The 26,112-nt window shown below is 46.1% G+C and overlaps 1 protein-coding gene across 2 annotated transcripts in view; it reads right to left on the bottom strand.

Annotated features, from left to right (window-relative positions):
• PLCB1 (phospholipase C beta 1) overlaps positions 1-26,112 on the bottom strand; it is an 815,168-nt gene that overhangs the window by 58,043 nt on the left and 731,013 nt on the right. For both annotated transcript variants that reach the window (XM_089680621.1, XM_089680620.1), the window contains exon 10: positions 3,831-3,977. In XM_089680621.1, the coding sequence (XP_089536747.1) occupies positions 3,831-3,977 (147 nt within the window). The remainder of the gene's footprint in view (positions 1-3,830; positions 3,978-26,112) is intronic.

Here is a 26,112-nt window from a genome sequence, read left to right on the forward strand (position 1 = left end):
AAAAATAAAATAAAATAAAAAAAATACCTTCCCCTCCCTATTAAACCTACTATTTACCTGGTGGCCCTGGTATATAAACAAGATTATAATAGAAAATCTGCAAATAAAAAAAAATAGATCCCTGCCAATGTAATATCAGCCTGAACAGGGATGATCTTTTAAGAAGATGTAGGACACAAAATTAGATTGCAATTTTTTTTTAAGTCGGCTCATCTCCAGTCATCTTAATATGAAGTGTGTGTAATTCTAATGCAATAGAGGAAATAAACATAAATGAAAAATAATGAAAACAAATCTGTATCTTGTTTCGCCCAACACAAAATCAATTCACCAAACACAGCTTTCCCTGTTCTGCTTCTTCAAACAGGATTACAGATGCCGAATGGGTCCATGCACATTTTTAATAAAGGTTTGCCATGACCCTCGCAGACATTTCCAGCTATAATTTCATCTTAGAAGACTATGATTCTCACACATTTGTGGAAGACCCAAAAAAAAAAAAAATCTATTTCTGACAATATTAAAATGCATGTTTCACACCTATTCATTTCACGCAATTACATCCCAGCTGTCTCTTATTTGCCGGCTGCATGTAAAGCATGTTTCATGAATAACTTGGGAGCGCCCTACCCAACATTCTGCGCTCCAGACAGGCCAGGAACGGCATTTCAGAATGTCAACGACAAGAAGAACAGATTACTCTATACACTGTTGGATTCTGTTAGCTTGCTTGCTAAGGAAAAAACGAGGCATGTTCTGTGAAGTCATCCATATGGTAATTACTCTAAAGAGCCAAATCAGAAAGATCTGAGTCTAATAAATACATACATTTTAATGAATGTCACAGCTTCGCTCAAAGGATACATTGTTAGTGGCATATCTTTATATATATATATTCATTCATTTCAGGTACTTATATAGCGCAGCGCTTTACATATACATTGTACATTCACATCAGTCCCTAACCCTCAAGGGGCGTACAATCTAAGGTCCCTAACTCACATTCATACATACACATACTAGGGACAATTTATACAGGATCCAATTCACCTACCAGCATGTCTTTGGAGTGTGGGAGGAAACCGGAGTACCCGGAGGAAACCCACGCAGGCACAGGGAGAACATGCAAACTCCAGACAGCTGGTGCCGTGGTTGGGCTAACCATTTAGCCATTTAGCCACCGTGCTGCCCATATATATACAGTGGGGCAAAAAAGCATTTAGTCAGCCACCAACTGTGCAAGTTCTCCCACTTACAAAGATGAGAGAGGCCTGTAATTGGCATCATAGGTAGACCTCAACTATGAGAGACAAAATGAGAAAACAAATCCAGACAATCACATTGGCTGATTTGGAAGGAATTTATTTGCAAATTATGGTGGAAAATAAGTATTTGGTGAATATGAAAAGTTCATCTCAATACTTTGTTATATATCCTTTGTTGGCAATGACAGAGGTCAAACGTTTCCTGGAAGTCTTCACAAGGTTGGCACACACTGTTGCTGGTATGTTGGCCCATCCTCCATGCAGATCTCCTCTAGAGCAGTGATGTTTTGGGGCTGTCGCTGGGCAACATGAACTTTCAACTCCCTTCAAAGGTTTTCTATGGGGTTGAGATCTGGAGACTGGCTAGGCCACTCCAGGACCTTGAAATGCTTCTTACGAAGCCACTCCTTCGTTGCCCGGGCAGTATGTTTGGGATCATTGTCATGTTGGAAGACCCAGCCACGTTTCATCTTCAATGCCCTTGCTGATGGAAGGAGGTTTGCACTCAAAATCTCACGATACATGGCCCCATTCATTCTGTCCTGTACATGGATCAGTTGTCCTGGTCCCCTTGCAGAGAAACAGCCCAAAAGCATTATGTTGCCTCCCCCATGCTTCACAGTAGGTATGGTGTTCTTTGGATGCAACTCAGCATTCTCTCTCCTCCAAACATGACGAGTTGTGTTTCTACCAAACAGTTCTATTTTGGTTTCATCTGACCATACAACATTCTCCCAATCCTCTTCTGGATCATCCAAATGCTCTCTAGCAAACTTCAGACGGGCCCGGACATGTACTGACTTAAGCAGGGGGACACGTCTGGCACTGCAGGATCTGAGTCCCTGGCGGCGTAGTGTGTTACTGATGGTAGCCTTTGTTACGTTGGTCCCAGCTCTCTGCAGGTCATTCACTAGGTCCCCCCGTGTGGTCCTGGGTTTTGTGCTCACCGTTCTTGTGATCATTTTGACCCCATGGGGTGAGATCTTGCGTGGAGCCCCAGATCGAGGGAGATTATCAGTGGTCTTGTATGTCTTCCATTTTCTAATTATTGCTCCCACAGTTAATTTGTTCACACCAAGCTGCTTGCCTATTGCAGATTCAGTCTTCCCAGCCTGGTGCAGGTCTACAATTTTGTTTCTGGTGTCCTTCGACAGCTCTTTGGTCTTCACCATAGTGGAGTTTAGAGTTTGACTGTTTGAGGTTGTGGACAGGTGTCTTTTATACTGATAACAAGTCCAAACAGGTGCCATTGATACAGGTAATGAGTGCAGGACAGAGGAGCCTCATAAAGAAGAAGGTACAGGTCTGTGAGAGCCAGAAATCTTGCTTGTTTGTAGGTGACCAAATACTTATTTTCCACCATAATTAGCAAATAAATTCTTTCCAAATCAGCCAAAGTGATTGTCTGGATTTGTTTTCTCATTTTGTCTCTCATAGTTGAGGTCTACCTATGATGCCAATTACAGGCCTTTCTCATCTTTTTAAGTGGGAGAACTTGCACAAGGTGGCTGACTAAATACTTTTTTGCCCCACTGTATAAATACAGCAGGGGCGGACTGACAACTCATGGGGCCCCTGGGCAATAGGGGATCATGGGGCCCCTGTGTCCTCGCCCACACTCAAACCACACCCAAAAAAGCCTATGAAAGGTACCAGGGTCATCTCATGGGTCCCCCTACTGGATTTATATATTATTATTATACAGGATTTATATAGCCCTCAGCTAATAATGGAATCTTCTATTCTTCCAACCAGTCCATCCCCCACAGTTATTACCTTTTGCACCACTAGTCCCTCCCTCCTAGATTGTAAGCTCCAAGGAGCAGAGCCCTCCTAACCCTCTTGTATTGAACTGTATAATTGCTGTATTGTCTCCCTTTATATTGTAAAGCGCTGAGCAAACTGCTGGCACTATATAAATCCTGTATAATAATAATAATAATATATAAATCCTGTATAATAATAATATATAAATCCTGTATAATATAATAATAATATATAAATCCTGTATAATAATAATATGATATCTGAGGATCAAGCGACCCTTTGGAGATTGATTGATTATGCCAAATAAACAATTACATTGGTGAGTGGAGTGTCTGGAGGGGAGAGTGATTCACGGATGGCCCTGCGGTGATCAAAGTGGAAAATCCAAAGTTGAGGTCTACCCTAAAGGACTAATATTTGTAGAAGGACATTTAGTGGTGGACTTCTTTCTATGCACCTTCACTCACTTGGTGGTGGATAACATAGAGGAATTTTTGAGGACTGATGATCTAACTTTATATTATATTTTTTGTTTTATATTGTTGTATATATTCAGTTTTAGGTATGATTAGCGCTGTCTTGGGAGACTTTGCTTAATGCTATGTATTCGTAATATGTATTAAGTTACAGTTTTTTGTAAGAACTACTGGCAGTGCCTCTTCTGGCCCTCCATCAGAGGGCCATCATGCCAACTTACCCGATGCAAACTTGCTCAATTTGGATTGGATTTTACCAATAATGTTTCTTTAATTGACAAATAAATAGATGACATATAGGTGTTGTAGAAAAATCTCTCACCTGTGAGGTAGGTATTATGTGAGGAATTAATAAAGTAATGGGAAAGGGGCTGAGACATATCTTCATTTAAATCCAGTTTCTCAGGAGGTACTACTCCATTTTCTTCTCCATTTAGATAACGTGTAAATCCTTCCACAGACATTTGACCTGAAACAAAACAGTCATGAAATATGTAAGTGTACATGGAGGTATATTTATCACACGTGGAACATGTTCTTTTGAAGAATACTATTTGAAGAATCCCTTGGTTGCCACATTCAGGCCATTCTTTCTGTAAAGCCAGAGTCTATTGTATGTAAGCAAGTGAGGTAGGTGGGAAGTGGCAGTAGTTGCTGACCGCTGCAACTCCATAGGGCTAGTGGTACTATGAACAGAAACCGTGATCTTATACACATACAGTACTCCTCTAACTCCTACTTTTAACTTTCCTCAAGAGGGACTTTTCTATTTCTTGGCCCCTCTTTCCTCCTTATAGCACAGGGTGTGACGATTGTGCGCAATAGAGGCATGGACGCTGTACATGACAGCCATCTTGTTAGGTCTCAGCCATGTTCTCTCCTGTCCTCTCTCCTCACTTTGTCCATGGAATGCATAGCTACAAGTTGAACAGAGGCCAACAGGATCTCTTATCCTAAATAAAACACAGATAGATAAGCTTCAGGGCTGTAAACTGCTAATTAGTCTGGTTCCAGGGGGTCTGCTTGAAAACCACTTTCCTCTGCCCGATTGTAAAACAAAACTCAGTCAGTCATGACCTGTTAGGCCATTAGTGCCATAAAATGTACATTCCACATGAGTCGTTTTTCATACAATTCATAAACTTCAGCAGGAACTGGGCACATTGTTATGAAGTATATATTCGGATAGGTCATTTTAATATGAGTCACACAAAACGTTACATGACTATATTAGTACCTACAAGAGAGAAGAAGCAGTCTCTTTTATCCTGAGTGACAAGGATATGCTATGTTTGGTATCTTTGCATTTGGAATGTAATTCTAAATATTAATCTGCCAGTTGCTAGGATGCTACCTGTACCTATTGAAGGTTATTGACCTTAGTAAGAAATTGGAAGGGATTTGGTCATAACCTTGGTTACAGCCTAACACCCATCCCCAAACTGGATGATTGGTCATTTGTTCTCAGGAGACACCCCTTTGATATGATAGAAAAAGACTGACAGCCTGGAGAAAGCAAGCTCTCGTTTAACATCAATCAGGAACCATCTAAGAGACTTGAGAGCCAAGGCAATCTTTTTGTTTGGACACTTGGACTCTGCTAAAACCAAAGACTTTTGCAAGTATTCTGCCTTCTGACCTCCTTTCTTTTATTTCTCTGTTGTTTTATCGTTCTCTTTATATCTTTGTTACATCTTTTTTCTGTAAATATTTTAACTGCACCATTTTGACCTTTTTAGTAATAAATCCTCTTTTCTGAAAAGTGTTGAACTGTCTCTAAAGCTTTTAATGCAAACAAAAGAATCCCTGTCTCTTGAAGAGTGCTACTGTATGTAATAATCCTCTGAATATATCTGTCTGTGGTGACAGTATGTATTACAGACGCATATACTAATATCATAGTGTTACTGCTAAGATTTGTGAGTTTCCTCCTTTTCTGTAAAAAGTTGCAAGTGGCAATGTGAAGGGTTAATTGCGTAATTAACCTGACCCAGTAACAATTGCTCTCAGGCTGCTGGCACAAAGATTGTGGTCCCGCGAGCTGGAAAATCTTTGCGCAGGGCGCAGCTGAGAGTGGCATTGTTACGCAAGTGACAGCGCGGTGTGAGATCGGCTGGTCCTTTGATCATGAGTTGGTGAGAAGGGCTGGGGTTGGACGCTGCGTTCTGTCACACAGGGGTCTCCAAACTTTCTAAGCAAAAAGCCAGTTTAATGTCCTTCAGACTTTAGGGGGCAGACTGTGGCCAGTGGAAAAAACAATGCTTCAGGCTTAGTGGTCAGTGGGACTTAAAAATCACATAGCATGCGTGGTCAGTAGGAGGAGGAATAGTGCCCCATAACTGGTATTAGTGGGTGGAATAGTGCCCCATTGTTGGTATGAGTGGGAGGAATAGTGCCCCATTGTTGGTGTCAGTGGGAGAAGAGTGCCTCATTGTTGGTGTCAAAGGGAGGCGTAGAGCCCCCATTGTTAGTATCAGTGGAAGTAATGGTGCCCCACACCTACAGTATGGTCAGTAGGATGAGGAAGAATGGCCCATCACTGGTATTAGTGGGAGGTATAGTACCCTTTGTTAGTATCAGTGGGGTGCCCCATTGTTGGTACAAGTGGGAGGAATGCTCCATCATTAGAATCAGTGGGTGGAATAGTGCCCCATTGTTGGTATGAGTGGGAGGAATAGTGCCCCATTGTTGGTGTCAGTGGGAGGAAGAGTGCCTCATTGTTGGTGTCAAAGGGAGGAGTAGAGCCCCATTGTTAGTATCAGTGGAAGTAATGGTGCCCCACACCTACAGTATGGTCAGTAGGATGAGGAAGAATGACCCATCACTGGTATTAGTGGGAGGTATAGTACCCTTTGTTAGTATCAGTGGGGTGCCCCATTGTTGGTACTAGTGGGAGGAATGCTCCATCATTAGAATCAGTGGGAGTAATAAGTGCCCCATTGTTGCCCTCAATGGAAGGAATGGTGTCTCATTGATAGTGTCAGTGGGAGGAATAGTGCCTTGTATTAGCGGGAGAAATAGTGCTTCAAGGGCCAAATAAAGACAAGCAAAGGGCCACAGTTTGGAGACCACTGTTATAGAAGATCCTCACCCATATTGGATCCATTATTATGCACTAGCCAATTTTTCATTAGTCATTAAAATGAGCAAGTGGGCCTCATTCTACGTGATGCTTTAGAGACTACATTTTTATATTTGTTATACACGTAGGGATCATCTTTAAGGTTTCCATGCTTCAGCTACACTCTCATGGGAAAAACTGAAATAACATTCATACAGCCACAGTGAATTTGGCTGCTAGGCAGCTCATTGACACATGATCTAACCTTATCTCCTAACTGTAGAAAAGTCTTTGCTGAATGCAAACTAAACTTTAAAAGCTTCCAACCACCATTATGTGTGTTTTCTCACTGTGTACACTGTACGCGCTTCTGTATATATCTATCATATTGTGTACAGCACGTTGCTTCTAACTTTGTCAATATACACTTTCAAAACCTCTATAGGCCACGCTTGCTATATCGTTTTCTTGGTTTGTAAACCTGTATACCTCTATTGTGTTTAAATGTGACCCCATGATACTGGCTGTCTTAGCTCAACTGATTCAACGTATGTTACCTACATCTGTGTATCTTATCTTAAAAATCGTTAATAAAAAAATGATTGAAAATGAAACAGCATTCTTTTGATTTCTAAATCACTTTTGGTAGTAACACAGTCACTTAACTGCTGTTTGCCACTGGTGCTGGGGAAGAAAAACATAGGACCAATGTGTCCTCTGCCATGGGCTCCAAACGCCATCTTGGGAGAGCCTGTGTCTATTTTGACACAGAGCTCTAGATTTTGGTGGCCATTTTGGACTCAGATGTGATATACATTGCTCAAAAAAATAAAGGAACTCCTTTTTAGTCAGAGTCTAGCATCAAGTTAATGAAACTCCTGGGATATTGATCTGGTCAGGTAAGTAGTAGAGGGGGTTGTTAATCAGTTACAGCTGCTTTGGTGTTAATGAAATTAACAATAGGTGCACTAGATGGGCAACAATGAGACGACCCCCAAAACAGGAATGGTTTTACAGGTGGAAGCTACCGACATTTTTTTCCTAATCATCTTTTCTGACTGTTTTTCACTAGTTTTACATTTGGCTAGGGTCAGTGTCGCTACTAGTAGCATGAGGTGATACCGGGACTCTACAGAGGTTTCACAGGCAGTCTAACTCCTCCAGGATGGCACATCAATACGTGCTATTGCCAGAAGGTTTGCTCCAGCACAGGCTTAAGATCATGGAGGAGATTCCAGGAGAAAGGCAGTTGCTCTGGGAGAACTGGACAGGTCTGTAGAAGGTCCTTAACTCATCAGCAGGACAGGAATCTGCTCCTATGTGCAAGGAGGAACAGGACGAGCACTGCCAGAGCCCTACAAAATGACCTCCAGCAGGCCACTGGTGTGCATGTCTCTGACCAATCAGAAACAGACTTCATGAGGGTGTCCTGAGGACCCAACGTCCTCTATTGGGCACTGTGGTCACTGCCCGGCACCATAGAGCTCCATTGGCATTTGCCATTGAACACCACAATTGGCAGGTCCGCTACTAGCGCCCTGTGCTTTTCACAGATGAGAACAGGTTCACCCTGAGCACATGTGACAGACATGAAAGGGTCTGAAGAAGCCGTGATTAACGTTCTGCTGCCTGTAACATCATTCAGCATGACCGTTTTGGTGGTTGGTCAGTGATGGTCTGGGGTGGCATATCCATGGAGGGATGCACAGACCTCTACAGGCTAGACAATGGCACCCTGACTGCCAATAGGTATTGGGATGAAATCCTTGGACCCATTGTCAGACCCTACGCTGGTGCAGTGGGTCCTGGGTTCCTCCTGGTGCAGTGGGTCCTGGGTTCCTCCTGGTGCAGTGGGTCCTGGGTTCCTCCTGGTGCAGTGGGTCCTGGGTTCTTCCTGGTGCACAACAATGCCCGGCCTCATGTGGTGAGAGTATTCAGGCAGTTCCTGGAGGATGAAGGAATTGATACCATTGAATGGCCCCCATGCTCGCCTGACCTAAATCCAATAGAGCACCTCTGGGATGTCATGTATCAGTCCATCTGATGCCACCAGGCTGCACCACAGACTGGGGCATCTTTACGTTTCTAACACATTACCCGTCCATATCAGTATAGATATCCAGCATGATATACTTTTCCCCATTGACATCTGATGTGTTTTCAAAGTGTTCCTTTAGACTCCAGACCAAGTGAGGTCAAAAAAGACTAGGAGGCCTATCTGCTGGAAGCCCTAAGCAAAGCTTGTCTGCCAAGTAGAGAATCAATAGCAAGGTAAAACCCTTATAGGAAAACCCAAACATTAGAGCCCTTTCATTCTCCCTATGTGTTAAGAAAAGACTTTAAGCCGGGTTCACACTGATGCGGAATTCGCAGCGTTTTTTGTGTGACTTGCGCACTGCATCAGAATCGCACCCCGTTCATGTGAACCGCTGCGGGTGTGCATGTTAAGTTAACAACACCCCGAAAACAGTCAGCAAAACGCGGTGCGATGTGCAGAATTGGATCGCATAGGTGTGAATACCCATGTGATCCGATTCTAGTGTAGACCAAAAAAAGGGTCCTGCATGTTTTTTGGTGCGGGTGCGGGGCAATTAGAGACATACAAAATGTACAGCTCCGATCGCGCCGCACACAAATCGCATGTGATTCGCACATTAATGCGGTGCGGGTTCCTGTGCGAATCACATGTGATGTACAGCACCGCATATATGTGAACCCGGGCTAACTGGACTTGTCCCCTTGTCAAAGCTGGAACAGTTCTGGACCTAAATGTGTTGTTGTTTTTGCTTGCTAATGCGATAAAGAGTCCCTTAACCTCCCTAGTGGTCTGATTATTTCAGATTTTTGGTGCTGAAAGCGGTACATTATTTTGAATGGAAATTTGGTGTTTTTTATTGTAGGCTGTCATTTTTAGGAATAACTCACTAAAATCTGTCCGAACAAGAGTCTAGTAAACATCCCGGGGATGATAAAATTTGAAACACGAAATCATAAATTATCATATAATAAATAATCCTAAAAAATAATAATATAATAATAATACATTTAATTCAATAATATAATCAAACCAAAAACACTGAAATGTGAAATATAGCGCCAAGTTCGCACATCGCTGAGCAAAGTCGCAGAATCGTTTTCAGTGTCTGATGAGGAATTTCCCCCACGAATCATTATCACTCAATTCTGCAAGTGGTTCTAATTTACTATCGCTGTTCTCTAGCCGGTCTAAAACCGCTTTTGACCTAAAGGGACGCTTTTTGGACGCCATGGACGTTTCTCAGTTTCCAGGCAGAAAGAACAATAAAAATGCAGGCAGGGCGCCGGACAAAGCACTCGGGACAAAATGTATGTGAAATGGTTTGATACAGGAATGTTATTCTATGTGATTTTAGTGAATGTCACTTTTTGTCATTTTCAAATTTCCTGCCGGTTCTGTCCCCCGTACATCCCGACGTCGCAGGGAACGGAACCCAGAAGACAGATGCCGAGATCGGCCGGAGGACATTACAGGGGACACTGCAGGAGGGACATCGCGGGAGTGCAGGACAAGGTAAGTGAAGAAGAGATCCCGGAGCAACGCTGCAGTGTATTCCCGAGTGTAAATTAATTAAATCCAAAACACTCTCCACTAAACTATACCACTACAATACCCCACAACATCAAACAAAACACCTTTACCCCAAAAGATGTGCAAAAATTAAGAAACAGAAGATGCTATAACATAAATCCTCAAAGACCAAAAAAAAAATTGTGTAGTCCAAACCCTATAAGTCCAAAAAAAAAAAAAAAAAATTTTTACATAAAAAAACAGTCAATCGAATTCTTCTTAAATAATGTCGTGTTTAAAGAAATCCTTCCGAAACTTGCTTCAGTAATAAACCTCAAAAAAAAGAAAATATTGACAGATATCTTTTTTATAATCAAATAAATTATAGTGACCTCATTCAGGTGAATACCAAAATCACATTAATACCCAATAAATGTGTATATAGTGAAAAAAACACTGTGAATCAAACAAAAAAAATCACTGTGAATGTGAATCTCGCTCGCAGAGAATGGAACCCAGAAGACAGATGCCGGCATCGGCCGGAGGACATTACAGGGGACACTGCAGGGGGGACATCGCGGGAGCGCTGGACAAGGTAAGAGAAGAAGAGATCCCGGAGCAACGCTGCAGTGTATTCCCGGGTGTAGCTCGGGGGGGGTTACCGCTTGTGGTGCTGAAACTTTACCCCGAGCTACACTCGGGAATACCGCCAGGGAGGCTATAGGAACAGTTGTGTTGCTTTGGTCTCTTGAATATTCTGTTACCCATAAGCACCTTCCCCATGTAGACTGGAAGTCCAGTGTAAACGGTTAAACTCTTGTTTTTATAACTAAAACTCAATGAACTGTTTTGTAAGGTTGTCTATGGGGGTTAGTGAAATAGTCTCATCACACATACAGGCCTTGCTTTCTGCTTCTGCCTTTCTGGTTCCCTTAGATCACTACATGTCCATCAGACAGGGTCTGTCTAACTGCAGACAAAAGATCTTGCAATCTCTAATGATTGGTAGCCAAAGAATATAAGAGCTAGTCTCATGTAGCCCAACCTGTGGCCTTTTGGTACTTGCAACATGGCCCTTGGACCCCAGCAGTCAATAGTGGGAGTATTGATTTGTAAAGGGGCTGTAATGGCTGCGATTTCTAGCAGTCTTACGCTAAATGTTCAGAGTTTATGAACAGCATGTCTTTAACCTCATCTGTAGCATTGATTGCTGCCCGTTCCTCCGCAATTAATTCTCTAGTTTACTGTTAGAAGTGTAAAACACGCTCCTGCACAGCCAGCACTTCAGATTCCTGAGCTCCAGTACCTGTGCCAAGCCTTGTCTTGCTGATGTTTCTTGACCTGCCTGCTTGACCCTTGACTGGACCTGGATTATTCTACTGATTGCTGCCTGACCTGACCCCTTGCCTGGATAATGGATACACCACTGACTGCCTTTTACCTGGATAACAGATATGCATTTGATCACCACCTGCCCAAACCCTTACCTGGATAACAGATATGCTTCTATTTGCCGCCAGGGCCAGGTCTAGCCTGTCTGGCGTGGGGGTGCAGTCAAAAATGTCAGGGCAGCAGAGGATGGAAGGTCGGCAGTTTGTAGTGCAGTGTACAGAGACCATTAGTTTGTAGGGCAGTGTACAGGGGTCAGCAGGGTGGAGGACAGGGGTCAGAAGGGCAGTGTATGGGGTTTGCAGGGTGGAGGATAGGGGTCAGCAGGGCAGTGCACAGGGGTCAGCAGGGTGGAGGACAGGGGTCAGCAGGGTGGAGGACAGGGGTCAGCAGGTAGAGGACAGGGGTCACTGCTGGCAGGGCAGAGGACAGGGATCACTGCTGGCAGGGCAGAGGACAGGGATCACTGCTGGCAGGGCAGAGGACAGGGATCACTGCTGGCAGGGCAGAGGACAGGGGTCACTGCTGGCAGGGCAGAGGACAGGGGTCACTGCTGGCAGGGCAGAGGACAGGGGCCACTGCTGGCAGGGCAGAGGACAGGGGTCACTGCTCGCAGGGCAGAGGACAGGGGCCACTGCTGGCAGGGCAGAGGACAGGGGCCACTGCTGGCAGGGCAGAGGACAGGGATCACTGCTGGCAGGGCAGAGGACAGGGATTACGGCTGGCAGGGCAGAGGACAGGGGTGACTGCTGGCAGGGGAGAGGACAGGGGTCACTGCTGGCAGGGCAGAGGACAGGGGTCACTGCTGGCAGGGCAGAGGACAGGGATCACTGCTGGCAGGGCAGAGGACAGGGATCACTGCTGGCAGGGCAGAGGACAGGGGTCACTGCTGGCAGGGCAGAGGACAGGGATCACTGCTGGCAGGGCAGAGGACAGGGATCACTGCTGGCAGGGCAGAGGACAGGGATCACTGCTGGCAGGGCAGAGGACAGGGGTCACTGCTGGCAGGGCAGAGGACAGGGGTCACTGCTGGCAGGGCAGAGGACAGGGGCCACTGCTGGCAGGGCAGAGGACAGGGGTCACTGCTCGCAGGGCAGAGGACAGGGGCCACTGCTGGCAGGGCAGAGAACAGGGGTCACGGCTGGCAGGGCAGAGGACAGGGGTCACTGCTGGCAGGGCAGAGGACAGGGATCACTGCTGGCAGGGCAGAGGACAGGGGTCACTGCTGGCAGGGCAGAGGACAGGCATCACTGCTGGCAGGGCAGAGAACAGGGGTCACGGCTGGCAGGGCAGAGGACAGGGGTCACTGCTGGCAGGGCAGAGGACAGGGGTCACTGCTGGCAGGGCAGAGGACAGGCATCACTGCTGGCAGGGCAGAGGACAGGGATCACTGCTGGCAGGGCAGAGGACAGGGGTCACGGCTGGCAGGGCAGAGGACAGGGGTCACGGCTGGCAGGGCAGAGGACAGGGGTCACTGCTGGAAGGGCAGAGGATAGGGGGCACTGCTGGCAGGGCAGAAGACAGGGTTCAATGCTGGCCGAGCACTCAGCAGAGCCCCTTTTCCCATCCTTGCACTGCACACAGCCCAGGCACAGGGAGCACAGGTCAGAACTGCAGCATAACAGCCAGCTGTAGATATTTATTCATGGGGGAGTGTGGGATTCAGCTTTCTCTAATAGCAAGAATGACACAAGATGGTGCCTTTTGCACATGCTCAGTAAGGTTGGCTATCAGAGTGTTTTCTGAACATAGTAAACCCGTGCGCAAGATCATTAGTTGGACTCTACTGCCTGTGAAAGAGAAAGTGCTGCAGCAAATATCGGGAGTGGCCGTCATTGCGCTTAATTTTGGCCACGGCTTAAAGGGACGCAGAGTGCAATGGTTCAATAGTAAGTGACGCAAAGGTTCAGTAGTGAGGCAGAGGTAAGTACTAGGTAAAGCAGAGGACAGATTTCTCGGGGACAATTTACACCATATCCGCACATGAATCGCAGAGGAACGTGCTGTGCGTTCCTGTGTGATTCACACCACATTTACCATCTGCAGCGGCTGTCAATACAGAGTTAAATACCTTACATTGTACACCCCTTGAGGGTTAGGGACTGATGTGAATGTACAATATATATGTAAAGTGCTGCGTAAATTGACAGCATTATATAAGTACCTGAAATAAATAAAGAAATAAATAATAACAACCTAAACATAGTGCGTTTGTCCGCATTGGATCGCATGGTACTTTTGTACCATGCGATTTGGTTGCAGTGCATTTTAAAAAGTAGTGCATGCACTGCTTTTGGTGCAGTGCAATTTTATCCCGTTCAAAAGGAATGGACTGAAACCGCACCACACAGAACAGCATGCGGATTGCACAGGAATGCACAGCGCGGTCCTCTGCAATTCATGTGCAGGAATGGTGTGAACTGTCCCTAACAATGGGAGGGGCTCCCAGCATTAATCCTTTTACTCCCTCAAGTCCTGATTCTATCGCAAATCCACTAACGCCCTCCTTCCCAAACTCCCCTCCAAGCACAGATCCTATCCACCCCTCCTTTCTAGTGCAACTGCCACCTAGAATCCTCTTACTCACCCCCCCCCCCTTCCAGTATAAACCCTGCACCTCCAACCCCATCTTCTAGCAAAAATCCTTTCTTCCCCACCCAATCCCCCCCTCCTTTTCTACAAATGCCCCCATAAATCCTCCTATCCCCCCCCAATTGTCCATCTACAATTACTCTCATTCCCTTTGTAACTATTTTGTAGTTCTTTGATCCTCCTCTGTATATGCATGCTCTCCAACCTGGACAGTCTCCTTTTACCTCCATCCTTGCCACTCTCCTCTTTTCACTTCTGTCCACCACCCTTTTCCTTAGCGGTCAATATCAGGAGGAACCTAGGGGGCGCTTCCCTGGCTGAAGAGATGCAGGTGCTGGAGATCGCAGTGGGGATGTGAATGGATGCCCAGCACTAGCGATGATACTGGCACCCCACCATTCCCCCTCCACATTACACCAGCTGTGTCCTGGCCCTGGGAGAAGTTCAGTGTCCAGGCACCATAGCCAGGGTGGAGGCAGGAAGGGGGGGCAGTTGTCTGTTGGGGGGTGCAACTGAATCTGGGGGGGGTGCAGAACCCCCAAAGATCTAGCCATGGTTACCACCTGCCCTGACCCTTGCTTGGATACTGGTTATGCAGCGGATTCCTCCTGTCCTCACCCTTGCCTAGATTAGCTTTTCTCAATTTTTTTTTAGTCATGGCACCCTTTAAAAGTATGTAAAATTTAAAGGCACCCCAGTATAAAATGGGATCTCTTCATCACATCAGATAACTCCTCTTTCACATCAGGGTCTCCCATTCACACCATTGTCCTCAGTCTTCCCCAGGCCTTTTTTTCTCAGAGAATAGGAGTAAGATCTCCCCCGTTCTGAATCACTTCTTGTCTCTGGCCCCTACCCACCTCGGAGCACAGTCCCTTGGTTCCACTCCCTACCCACCTCTGAGTACAGTCCTTTGGTTCCACTCCCTACCCACCTCTGAGTACAGTCCTTTGGTTCCATTCCCTACCCACCTCTGAGTACAGTCCTTTGGTTCCACTCCCTACCCACCTCTGAGTACAGTCCTTTGGTTCCACTCCCTACCCACCTCTGAGTACAGTCCATTGGTTCCACCCCTACCAACCTCCGAGCACAGTCCCTTGGTTCCACCCCTACCAACCTCTGAGCACAGTCCCTTGGTTCCACCCCCTACCCACCTCTGAGTGCAGTCCCTTGGTTCCACCTCCTACCCACCTCTGAGCACAATCCCTTGGTTCCACCCCCTACTCATCTCTGAGCACAATCCCTTGGTTCCACCTCCGAGTGCAGTCCCTTGGTTCCACCCACTACCCACCTCTGAGTTCAGTCCCTTGGTTCCACCTCCGAGTGCAGTCCCTTGGTTCCACCCCCTACCCACCTCTGAGCACAATCCCTTGGTTCCACCTCCGAGTGCAGTCCCTTGGTTCCACCCACTACCCACCTCTGAGTTCAGTCCCTTGGTTCCACCTCCGAGTGCAGTCCCTTGGTTCCACCCCCTACCCACCTCTGAGCACAATCCCTTGGTTCCACCTCCGAGTGCAGTCCCTTGGTTCCACCCACTACCCACCTCTGAGTTCAGTCCCTTGGTTCCACCCCTACCAGCCTCCCAGTACCGCTCCTTATAGAGAATACACAGCCAAGTATAATTTTGTAGTGTATGTAATTTATATGAAATTTGACAATGATAACAAGAAAAACAGTAAAATAGATTCCCTGCAGCCAGCAGCAATAGACCCCCAGCAACCAGCAACAAAAGACCACTCCCTCAACAGCAGATCTCATCCAGCAACAATAGACCCCCCACCAGCAACAACAGACCTCCCCAGCAACAGTAGACCTGCATGCAAAAACAGATCCACTCCAGTGACAATAGATCCCCCAGCAGCCAGAATCAATAGACCTTCCAGCACATCCCAGCACCCCTTTGCGATTACATACATTCAGTGCTGGAGGTGCCAGAACTGGGTTCCCCCGCGTTTCTGCTAAAAAAAAGCCTTGGTCTTCCCCCATTTCACAGTCCTCAGTCCCCTGTTCCACATCAGAGTTATCAGTCTTCCCACTTTCACTGCAGAGTCTTCAGTGCCCCCCTTCTTCAAATCAGAGACACAGTCCCCCCCCCTTTTAAATCAATTAGGTCCTCCCCCATCACATCAGAGTCACTCTCCCCCTTTAAAAGTCCTTATTCTCCTTCCCCCTTCACATCAGAGTCCTTAGCTCCCCACTTCCACATCAGAGTCCTCAGCTGTCACGCCTGAGCCATGGAATGTGTAACAATGTTCAAAAATGTGGGGCACAGCTCAGCACCCCAGACAAGTCTAGAAGGCCCCCAACTGAGAAATGCTGGCCAAGATAACAAATAGGCTACTGGTTGCTGTCTGTCCAGACCCTTGGATAATGGACTTTGTCATTACTCACGGCTAGCCAGTCTTGACTGGCCAGTTACTAGTAATGGTTGCTTCTGCATACTTCTTTAAACCTTTTCTGAATCTTGGAGACATCTGACACAGTACATGAACACTCTATGTTGGGGTTACTGGGGAGAGTCTCATGAGGTCCTGCGTATATACAGTGTCTTGAAAAAGTATTCATACCCCTTGAAATTTTCCCCATTTTGTTATGTTACAACCAAGAACATAAATGTATTTTATTGGGATTGGATGTGATAGACCAACACAAAGTGGCACATAATTGTGAAGTGGAAGGAAAATGAGAAATGGTTTTCAACATTTTTTACAAATAAATATCTGAAAAGTGTGGCTGCATTTGTATTCAGCCCCCCGGAGTCAAAACTTTGTTGGACCCCCTTTGGCTGCAATTCCAGCTGTAAGTCTTTTTGGGATGTCTCTACCAGCTTTGCACATCTAGAGAGGGACATTTCTGCCCATTCTTCCTAACCCTCAAGGGGTGTACAATATAAGGTCTCTAACTTACATTCATACATACACATACTAGGGCCAATTTAGACAGGAGCCAATTAACCTACCAGCATGTCTTTGGAGTGTGAGAGGAAACCGGAGTACCCAGAGGAAACCCACACAGGCACAGGGAGAACATGTAAACTCCAGGCAGGTGGTGCCGTGGTTGGGATTCAAACAAACAACCCTAGTACTGGCAGGTGGAAGTGATAACCACTGAGCCACTGTGCTGCCTTGAATCCTTTATGAGGAGAGGAGAGAAGAGAAGAGAAAAGAGGAGAGAAGAGAAAAGAGGAGAGGAGAGAAGAGAAGAGAAAAGAGGAGAGGAGAGAAGAGAAGAGAAAAGACGAGAGGAGAGAAGAGAAGACAAAAGAGGAGAGGAGAGAAAAGAAAAGAGAACAGAAGAGAAAAGAGGAGAGGAGAGAAGAGAAAAGAGGAGAGGAGAGAAGAAAAGAGAAGAGAAGAGAAAAGAGGAGAGGAGAGAAGAAAAGAGAAGAGAAAAGAGGAGAGAAGGGAAGAGAAGAGAAAAGAGGAGAGGAGAGAAGAGAAGAGAAAAGAGGAGAGGAGAGAAGAGAAAAGAGGAGAGAAGAGAAGAGAAAAGAGAAGAGGAGAGAAAAGAGAAGAGGAGAGAAAAGAGGAGAGGAGAGAAGAGAAGAGAGGAGAGAGGAGAATACTGCAGATAAACAGGTACAACTTATGTAGGAGGATATGTTTCACCTCTGTGTATCACTTAAGAACAGCCACTTCACTGGGTATATGTAAGGGTTTGCAACCACTTTAGGCCCCCTTATACCTTGCAACCACTGATCTAGCATGTCTTTGATGGGGTCAGCAGTTTTCTATATGCATGCCATTATTGGATACTCTGTAATGTAGGCATTGGGCATCATTAAATATCTGTTTTCTTAGCAGACCTTATTCAATTAGTGAACTACTGCATGTCTAAGTGATTTTTATTGGGGACAGATTGCCTTTAAGTATTGCTGAGGCACAAATTACAAAACACTCAGAGAATTGAAACAAAGCGTTGAAATGCCACTCTCGGCTTTTGTATATTTTCACAAATGCTGGAGCCGGGCACAGAACTGCAGGCTGGACTGCCTGAAGATCACACAGATAATTAGGGCTATTTACTCTAACAGAAATCCTTTTTTTGGAAGCGAGGATAAACATGCCAAGTGCTTACATTTCAAACCCTTTAGCAACAGTAAGCTAAAATTACTTTTCTGAACCAAGAGCGTCTTCAATTTTCTTCAGAGACGTACAGCCAAGATAGAACACTCAGGGATCTTCTTTCTTCACTAAACAGAACCTGTTTCCTTTAACCACCTGACCTCTGGAAGGTTTTACCCCCTTCAGGACCAGGGCATTTTATGCTGTTCAGCACGGCACTACTGTAACTGGCAATTGCTCGGTCATGCAACAATGTGGGATAGATTTACTAAAAGCTGTGCAAGTTAGCCAATCGGCTTCTAACTTCAGCTTGTGCAATTAGGCTTTGAAAATAAAACGATATAATATAGTGTCACAAATAAGAATAAACCTCAATATTCAGTATTGCATTACAATATATTTTTTTCCCATTTGTAATACGTAAATATAGATAACAAAGCTAAATATAGCGAGTATAAAAAGTACTTTATGAAAAAATCTTTGCAGAAGTAAGAATTTCATTTCCCATGATTATTTCTTTCAGCTGAATATGCGTTAATACTTTTGGAAGAATTGGCAGTTTACTTCGACTCCCATGGCATCTGCAAGAAAGATGCTACTGTTATATTTTTATTTTTTAGGTTTGGTTAGGATAAATGATGTAAGGATCTGGGAAATGATCCCAAAATCTTCTCTGCTAAAAAAAGATATTTGAAATGAAAAAAAAAAACAAGTTGTTCTCAAGATATAAAACATGAAACACATGTTGTATTCTCTTGTAGTGAATATAGTGTTTTGATATATAATATATATAAATATATATATATATGTGTTACATATATATATATATATATATATATAAAACATATGCATAATATAATATAAATATATATATATATACACTTATATATATATATATATATATATATATATGTGTATATACATATATATATATATATATATATATATATATATAGTGTGTGTGCTGTAAAGTACCTCCAGCATTGTTCCTGTACATGACAGAGGCTGCCATTTTGCTGAGGTCCAGAGCCCCTGGGCAGTATATATATATATATGTATATATATATATATATATATATATATGACACAAACAGAGGCAAAAAAAAAGAAATGTAAAATAAGTACACATTACAGAGACTGGTGATCGCAGTATTGGGAATAACCTGTTCAATCAAAGCACTCTGGAGAAGATATATATATATATATATATATATATATATATATATATATATATACACAGTATATATATATATATATATGTAAAACGTATGTATAATGTAATATAAACGTATGTATAATATAATATATATATATATATATTATATATAATATAAATATATATAAATACATATATTATATATATATATATATATATATATATATAGTGTGTGTGCTGTAAAGTACCTCCAGCATTGTTCCTGTATCTACATGACAGAGGCTGTCATTTTGCTGAAGTCCAGAGCCCCTGGGCAGTGTGTGTGTATATATATATATGTCATGTAGATACAGGAACAATGCTGGAGGTACTTTACAGTACACAATATATATATATATATATATTATATATTATATTCTACATACGTTTTACATATATATGTCTTCTCCAGAGTGCTTTGATTAAACAGGTTATTCCCAATACTGCAATCACCAGTTTCTGTAATGCGTACTTATTTTACATTTCTTTTTTTTTTGCCTCTGTTTGTGTCATTGCTACATTATTTAAGTGAAGTATATCATTTAAATAATTCAGTTAAGTCGCATTTTGCAAGTTATGGTCCGTTATGGTCCCCTGGTGCTAAGAAAATTGTTTAAAGTGGACCTTAGTTATATACAGGAGGAGACATGTCCCATATTAAATAAATATGGGGGAAAGAAGGTTAGAAAGGAAAAAAAAAGGAAAAAGGGAGGAAGGAAAGTAGTAAAAGTTGAAATTTCAGTGCCTGGAATGCATGGTATGAAAGATAATGGCAATTGAAGTTATAGATAAATTACACGTAATCACACAAAGGAATCTGTAATGGTTTGGGGCCAACTAAGTGGAATTTTTGTATTTTTGAAAAAATGCTAAAATATAGTAGAAAACTCTTTCCCCTGACTCCTAGATTTTGCTTGTAGTAAACACCGTCTGCTGCACATTCTCCTGGCAGTGTATACCCTGGGGTTGATTGACTACAGGCAACCAGGCTGTTCATTTTATGACGAAAGGTTTACTTAGGCCTTTTTTTCTTAAAGTGGAACTTTACCAATAACAACTTGATAAAAATAATGTTCTTTAACAAGCAGGGGCGGACTGACAACTCATGGGGCCCCTGGGCAATAGGGGATCATGGGGCCCCTGTGTCCTTGCCCAAACTCAAAAAAGCCTATGAAAAAGGTACCAGGGGAATCTCATGGGGCCCCCTACTTACCCCGGGCCCTCAGGCAGTGCCCGAGTTTCCAAATGGTCAGTCCGCCCCTGTTAACAAGGATCCTACTTTCCACAATAATAATTATGCCACCAAAATCAGTGTGTGCTGTAAAGTACCTCCAGCATTGTTCCTGTTTCTTCTTGACAGAGGATGCCATTTTGCTAAAGTAAATCTTTAGGCTGTCAACAGATTGGCCTCTAGATTATTGACACAGTGCCAGAAAATACATAGCAACTGAGCATGTGCAGAGCAGGGTGAGATAGTGTATTTAACTTAGTGATAAAAACTATCTTTGTCCAAGCTCCTCCATGATCTGCACATGCCTACTTGGGTTCCAACATGCAGTCCACGATGTTATACCTCACCTCTATGGTTACTGTTCCACAAGCCTTAATGAAGGGTAGTGTTCAGCACCCCAAAACACATTGATCTTTGCAGAATAAAACCTTTAATGGACTGTACAAACTAGTGTGGCGCTCCCATCTTTTCAATTTTTTTTTAGTAATCCTCATCAAGGATTCAGCAGGCCACCTCGGTTGTAGGTGAGCAACCTCCAGGACCACATGCAACATATAACGTTACAACAAATCACCACAGGGTTCAACACTCCTAAATCATGTCCTGGACTGTAAGTTGTTACCCAAGTAGGAATGTACAACTCATGCAGGTACATGGACAAAGACTATCTCTGTCCAAGAGCCTGAATGATCTCTACATGCCTACTTAGGTTCCAATTTACAGCCCAGGACAGTATCCCTTTTCCTATGGTTATTGCTAGAGATGAGCGAAGAAATGAAAAATTCGATTCGACTGATTCGGCGAATTCGTGGACAATATTCGATTCGAGTCGAATAAATTCGCTGTGAATTTAACTTAAAAAAGGGTGTTTCTAGGCTTCAGAGAGACTTAATATTAGTGCAGAACACTGTACCTTTAATTTAAATGCCCTTGGAGTCTGCTGGGGAAGAGAAATAATACTGTCAGTCAGTATGACATGCAGATGAGTGCCGTCGATCTTAGAATCACCGCACACTTCACTCATTTGGGCAGTCACGGGGCCAAAACCAGAGTGTGGAGCCACAGTGTGGCGGTGGAGGCAGCAGCAATGGGAGGCCATACAGCACCCTATGACAAAAATGGAAACCACCAGCAGTGTGAGGAGACCTGAAAGTGGCACATGGCAGAGTGTGGCGATAGAGACAGCAGCAATGGGAGGCCGTACAGGGACCCATGACACACTCTGGACCTGGCAGCAGCATGAGGAGGCGGTACAGGGGCCCATGACAGATTACGGGCCTGGCAGCAGCATGAGGAGTCGGTACAGGGGCCCATGGCAGATTACGGGCCTGGCAGCAGCAATGGGAGGCCGTACAGGGACCCATGACACACTCTGGACCTGGCAGCAGCATGGGGAGGCGGTACAGGGGCCCATGACAGATTACGGGCCTGGCAGCAGCATGAGGAGTCGGTACGGGGGCCCATGACACACTCTGGACCTGGCAGCAGCATGAGGAGGCGGTACAGGGGCGCATGACAGATTACGAGCCTGGCAGCAGCAACTTGGACAGGAGGACGTTCAGCTTCTGCACCGTCGGGTGCGTGCTCGCAAACTGTTGTCTCTTGGAAACGGATTCCAAGAAAGACTGCTGACGGAATCCGTGAAGAGGAGTAGCAGGAGAAGGAGCATCTGAACGAGCGGAATATGCCAACAAGCGACAACAGTGGCCCATGACAGATTACGGGCCTGGCAGCAGCTATGGGAGGCCCGTAATCTGCCAGCACCCTATGACAAAAAATGGAACCCACCAGCAGTGTGAGGAGACCTGAAAGTGGCACATGGCAGAGTGTGGCGATGGAGACAGCAGCAATGGGAGGCCGTACAGGGACCCATGAGAGACTCTGGACCTGGCAGCAGCATGAGGAGGCGGTATAGGGGCCCATGGCAGATTAGGGGCCTGGCAGCAGCTATGGGAGGCCCGTAATCTGCCAGCACCCTATGACAAAAAATGGAACACACCAGCAGTGTGAGGAGACCTGAAAGTGGCACATGGCAGAGTGTGGCGATGGAGGCAGCAGCAATGGGAGGCCGTACAGGGACCCATGAGAGACTCTGGACTTGGCAGCAGCATGAGGAGGCGGTATAGGGGCCCATGGCAGATTAGGGGCCTGGCAGCAGCTATGGGAGGCCCGTAATCTGCCAGCACCCTATGACAAAAAATGGAACACACCAGCAGTGTGAGGAGACCTGAAAGTGGCACATGTTTGGGGCATGATTCATGGCGGATTTAGTCAGTTGTGTCAGGAACTGGTGGTTTGAAATCCAGACTAATCCACGCCTGATTCATTTTCACAAACGTGAGTCTCTCCACACTTTGGGTGGACAGTCGTGTCCTCCGCGGAGTTGCAATACCTCCTGCCGCACTAAACACGCGCTCCGATGCCACGCTACTGGCCGGGCATGACAGCCTTTCAAGGGCAAATTCAGCTAGTTGGGGCCAAAGGTCAAGTTTCGTTGCCCAGTAGTCAAGGGGATTGTCTACCTCGGTTGGCAGGGTGCTGTCCAAGTAGGCCTAAGCCTGTTGTTTGAGGTCCTGCTCCAGGTCCACCTGATGCTGCTGCTGCTGCTGCGGCTGGTTAGTAGTTTCCTCACTGCGCTGGTGAAGAAAGCTACTCATCATCGACTGCAGACTGAGGCAGCCGCTGCTGGTGGAGCTGCCACTGCTCCTACCACCCCACCCCTCCCCTGCTGCCATGGCAGCGGAACACGAGCGCACAGGGCCCACAGTGTCTGAGGATGGACGTTGGCGCAGACAGGCAGAGACCAGCTGACTACATAGGTGTTTTTTATAGTACGTTATTTTGGCCTCCCTCTCAGCAGGTGTGAAAAAGGCCACCATTTTTGAACGGTAGCGAGGGTCCAACAAGGTGGACAGCCAAAAGTCATCCCTCTGTCTGATGGTTATTATTCGGCTGTCGCTACGCAAGCAACCGAGCATGCTATGGGCCATTTGTGCCAAGGAATGCGAGGGACTCCCTGCCTCCATCTCCACAGCATACTGCCACGGTGCGTCTAGGTCCTCTGTCTCCTCTTCCTCCTCCTCTACCAGATGCTCCTGCTCCTCCACTCCTGTCCGCTGAGTGGAAAAACCACCCATTTCACTCAATAATTCCTGAGCACCAATGTCCTCCTCTACCTCCTCCTCTTCTTCCAGTCCTGCCCCCACAGGGGCCATGTGGCGTTGAGATCTGTGCGCCACGTCTACCGCACCCTGACCAGCCATTGTTAACAGCATTTGTTCCAGGACGTGCAACAGAGGAATGACGTCGTTCATCCCATAGTCCTGCCGACTCACGAATAGCGTGGCCTCCTCAAAGGGCCTGAGCAAGCGCAGGTGTCACGCATGAGCTGCCAATGGCTGACATCTAAGTTACACAGGGAGTACCTTTATCTGCTTTTAACATCAGGAAATCTGTGATGGCCTTTTGCTGTTCGTAAAGGCGGTCTAACATATGTAGGGTTGAATTCCACCTTGTTGCAACGTCACAGCATGAGGAGTCGGTATAGGGGCCCATGGCAGATTAGGGGCCTGGCAGCAGTTATGGGAGGCCCATAATCTGCCAGCACCCTATGACAAAAAATGGAACACACCAGCAGTGTGAGGAGACCTGAAAGTGGCACATGGCAGAGTGTGGCGATGGAGACAGCAGCAATGGGAGGCCGTACAGGGACCCATGAGAGACTCTGGACCTGGCAGCAGCATGAGGAGGCGGTATATAGGGGCCTACGGCAGATTAGGGGCCTGGCAGCAGCTATAGGAGGCCCGTAATCTGCCAGCACCCTATGTCAAAAAATTCAACACACCAGCAGTGTGTGAGGAGACCTGAAAGTGGCACATGGCAGAGTGTGGCGATGGAGACAGCAGCAATGGGAGGCCGTACAGGGACCCATGACAGACTCTGGACTTGGCAGCAGCATGAGGAGGCGGTATATAGGGGCTTATGGCAGATTAGGGGCCTGGCAGCAGCTATAGGAGGCCCGTAATCTGCCAGCACCCTATGTCAAAAAATTCAACACACCAGCAGTGTGAGGAGACCTGAAAGTGGCACATGGCAGAGTGTGGCGATGGAGACAGCAGCAATGGGAGGCCGTACAGGGACCCATGACAGACTCTGAACTTGGCAGCAGCATGAGGAGGCGGTATATAGGGGCCCATGGCAGATTAGGGGCCTGGCAGCAGCTATAGGAGGCCCGTAATCTGCCAGCACCCTATGTCAAAAAATTCAACACACCAGCAGTGTGAGGAGACCTGAAAGTGGCACATGGCAGAGTGTGGCGATGGAGACAGCAGCAATGGGAGGCCGTACAGGGACCCATGACAGACTCTGGACTTGGCAGCAGCATGAGGAGGCGGTATATAGGGGCCCATGGCAGATTAGGGGCCTGGCAGCAGCTATGGGAGGCCCGTAATCTGCCAGCACCCTATGTCAAAAAATTCTACACACCAGCAGTGTGTGAGGAGACCTGAAAGTGGCACATGGCAGAGTGTGGCGATGGAGACAGCAGCAATGGGAGGCCGTACAGGGACCCATGACAGACTCTGGACTTGGCAGCAGCATGAGGAGGCGGTATATAGGGGCCCATGGCAGATTAGGGGCCTGGCAGCAGCTATGGGAGGCCCGTAATCTGCCAGCACCCTATGTCAAAAAATTCAACACACCAGCAGTGTGTGAGGAGACCTGAAAGTGGCACATGGCAGAGTGTGGCGATGGAGAAAGCAGCAATGGGAGGCCGTACAGGGACCCATGAGAGACTCTGGACCTGGCAGCAGCATGAGGAGGCGGTATATAGGGGCCTATGGCAGATTAGGGGCCTGGCAGCAGCTATGTGAGGCCCGTAATCTGCCTGCACCCTATGTCAAAAAATTAAACACACCAGCAGTGTGAAGAGACCTGAAAGTGGCACATGGCAGAGTGTGGCGATGGAGACAGCAGCAATGGGAGGCCGTACAGGGACCATGACAGACTCTGGACTTGGCAGCAGCATGAGGAGGCGGTATATAGGGGCCCATGGCAGATTAGGGGCCTGGCAGCAGCTATGTGAGGCCCGTAATCTGCCTGCACCCTATGTCAAAAAATTTAACACACCAGCAGTGTGAAGAGACCTGAAAGTGGCACATGGCAGCAGAGTGTGGCGATGGAGACAGCAGCAATGGGAGGCCGTACAGGGACCATGACAGACTCTGGACTTGGCAGCAGCATGAGGAGGCGGTATATAGGGGCCCATGGCAGATTAGGGGCCTGGCAGCAGCTATGTGAGGCCCGTAATCTGCCTGCACCCTATGTCAAAAAATTAAACACACCAGCAGTGTGAAGAGACCTGAAAGTGGCACATGGCATGAGAGACTCTGGACCTGGCAGCAGCAGGAGGAGGCGGTATAGGGGCCCATGGCTGATTAGGGGCCTGGCAGCAGCTATGTGAGGCCCGTTATCTTGCAGCACCCTATGTCAAAAAATTTAACACACCAGCAGTGTGAAGAGACCTG

This window comes from Staurois parvus, unplaced genomic scaffold, assembly GCF_062004578.1.
Source record: "Staurois parvus isolate SC_StPar_1 unplaced genomic scaffold, SC_StPar_1.0 ptg000248l, whole genome shotgun sequence".
Taxonomy (NCBI): domain Eukaryota; kingdom Metazoa; phylum Chordata; class Amphibia; order Anura; family Ranidae; genus Staurois; species Staurois parvus.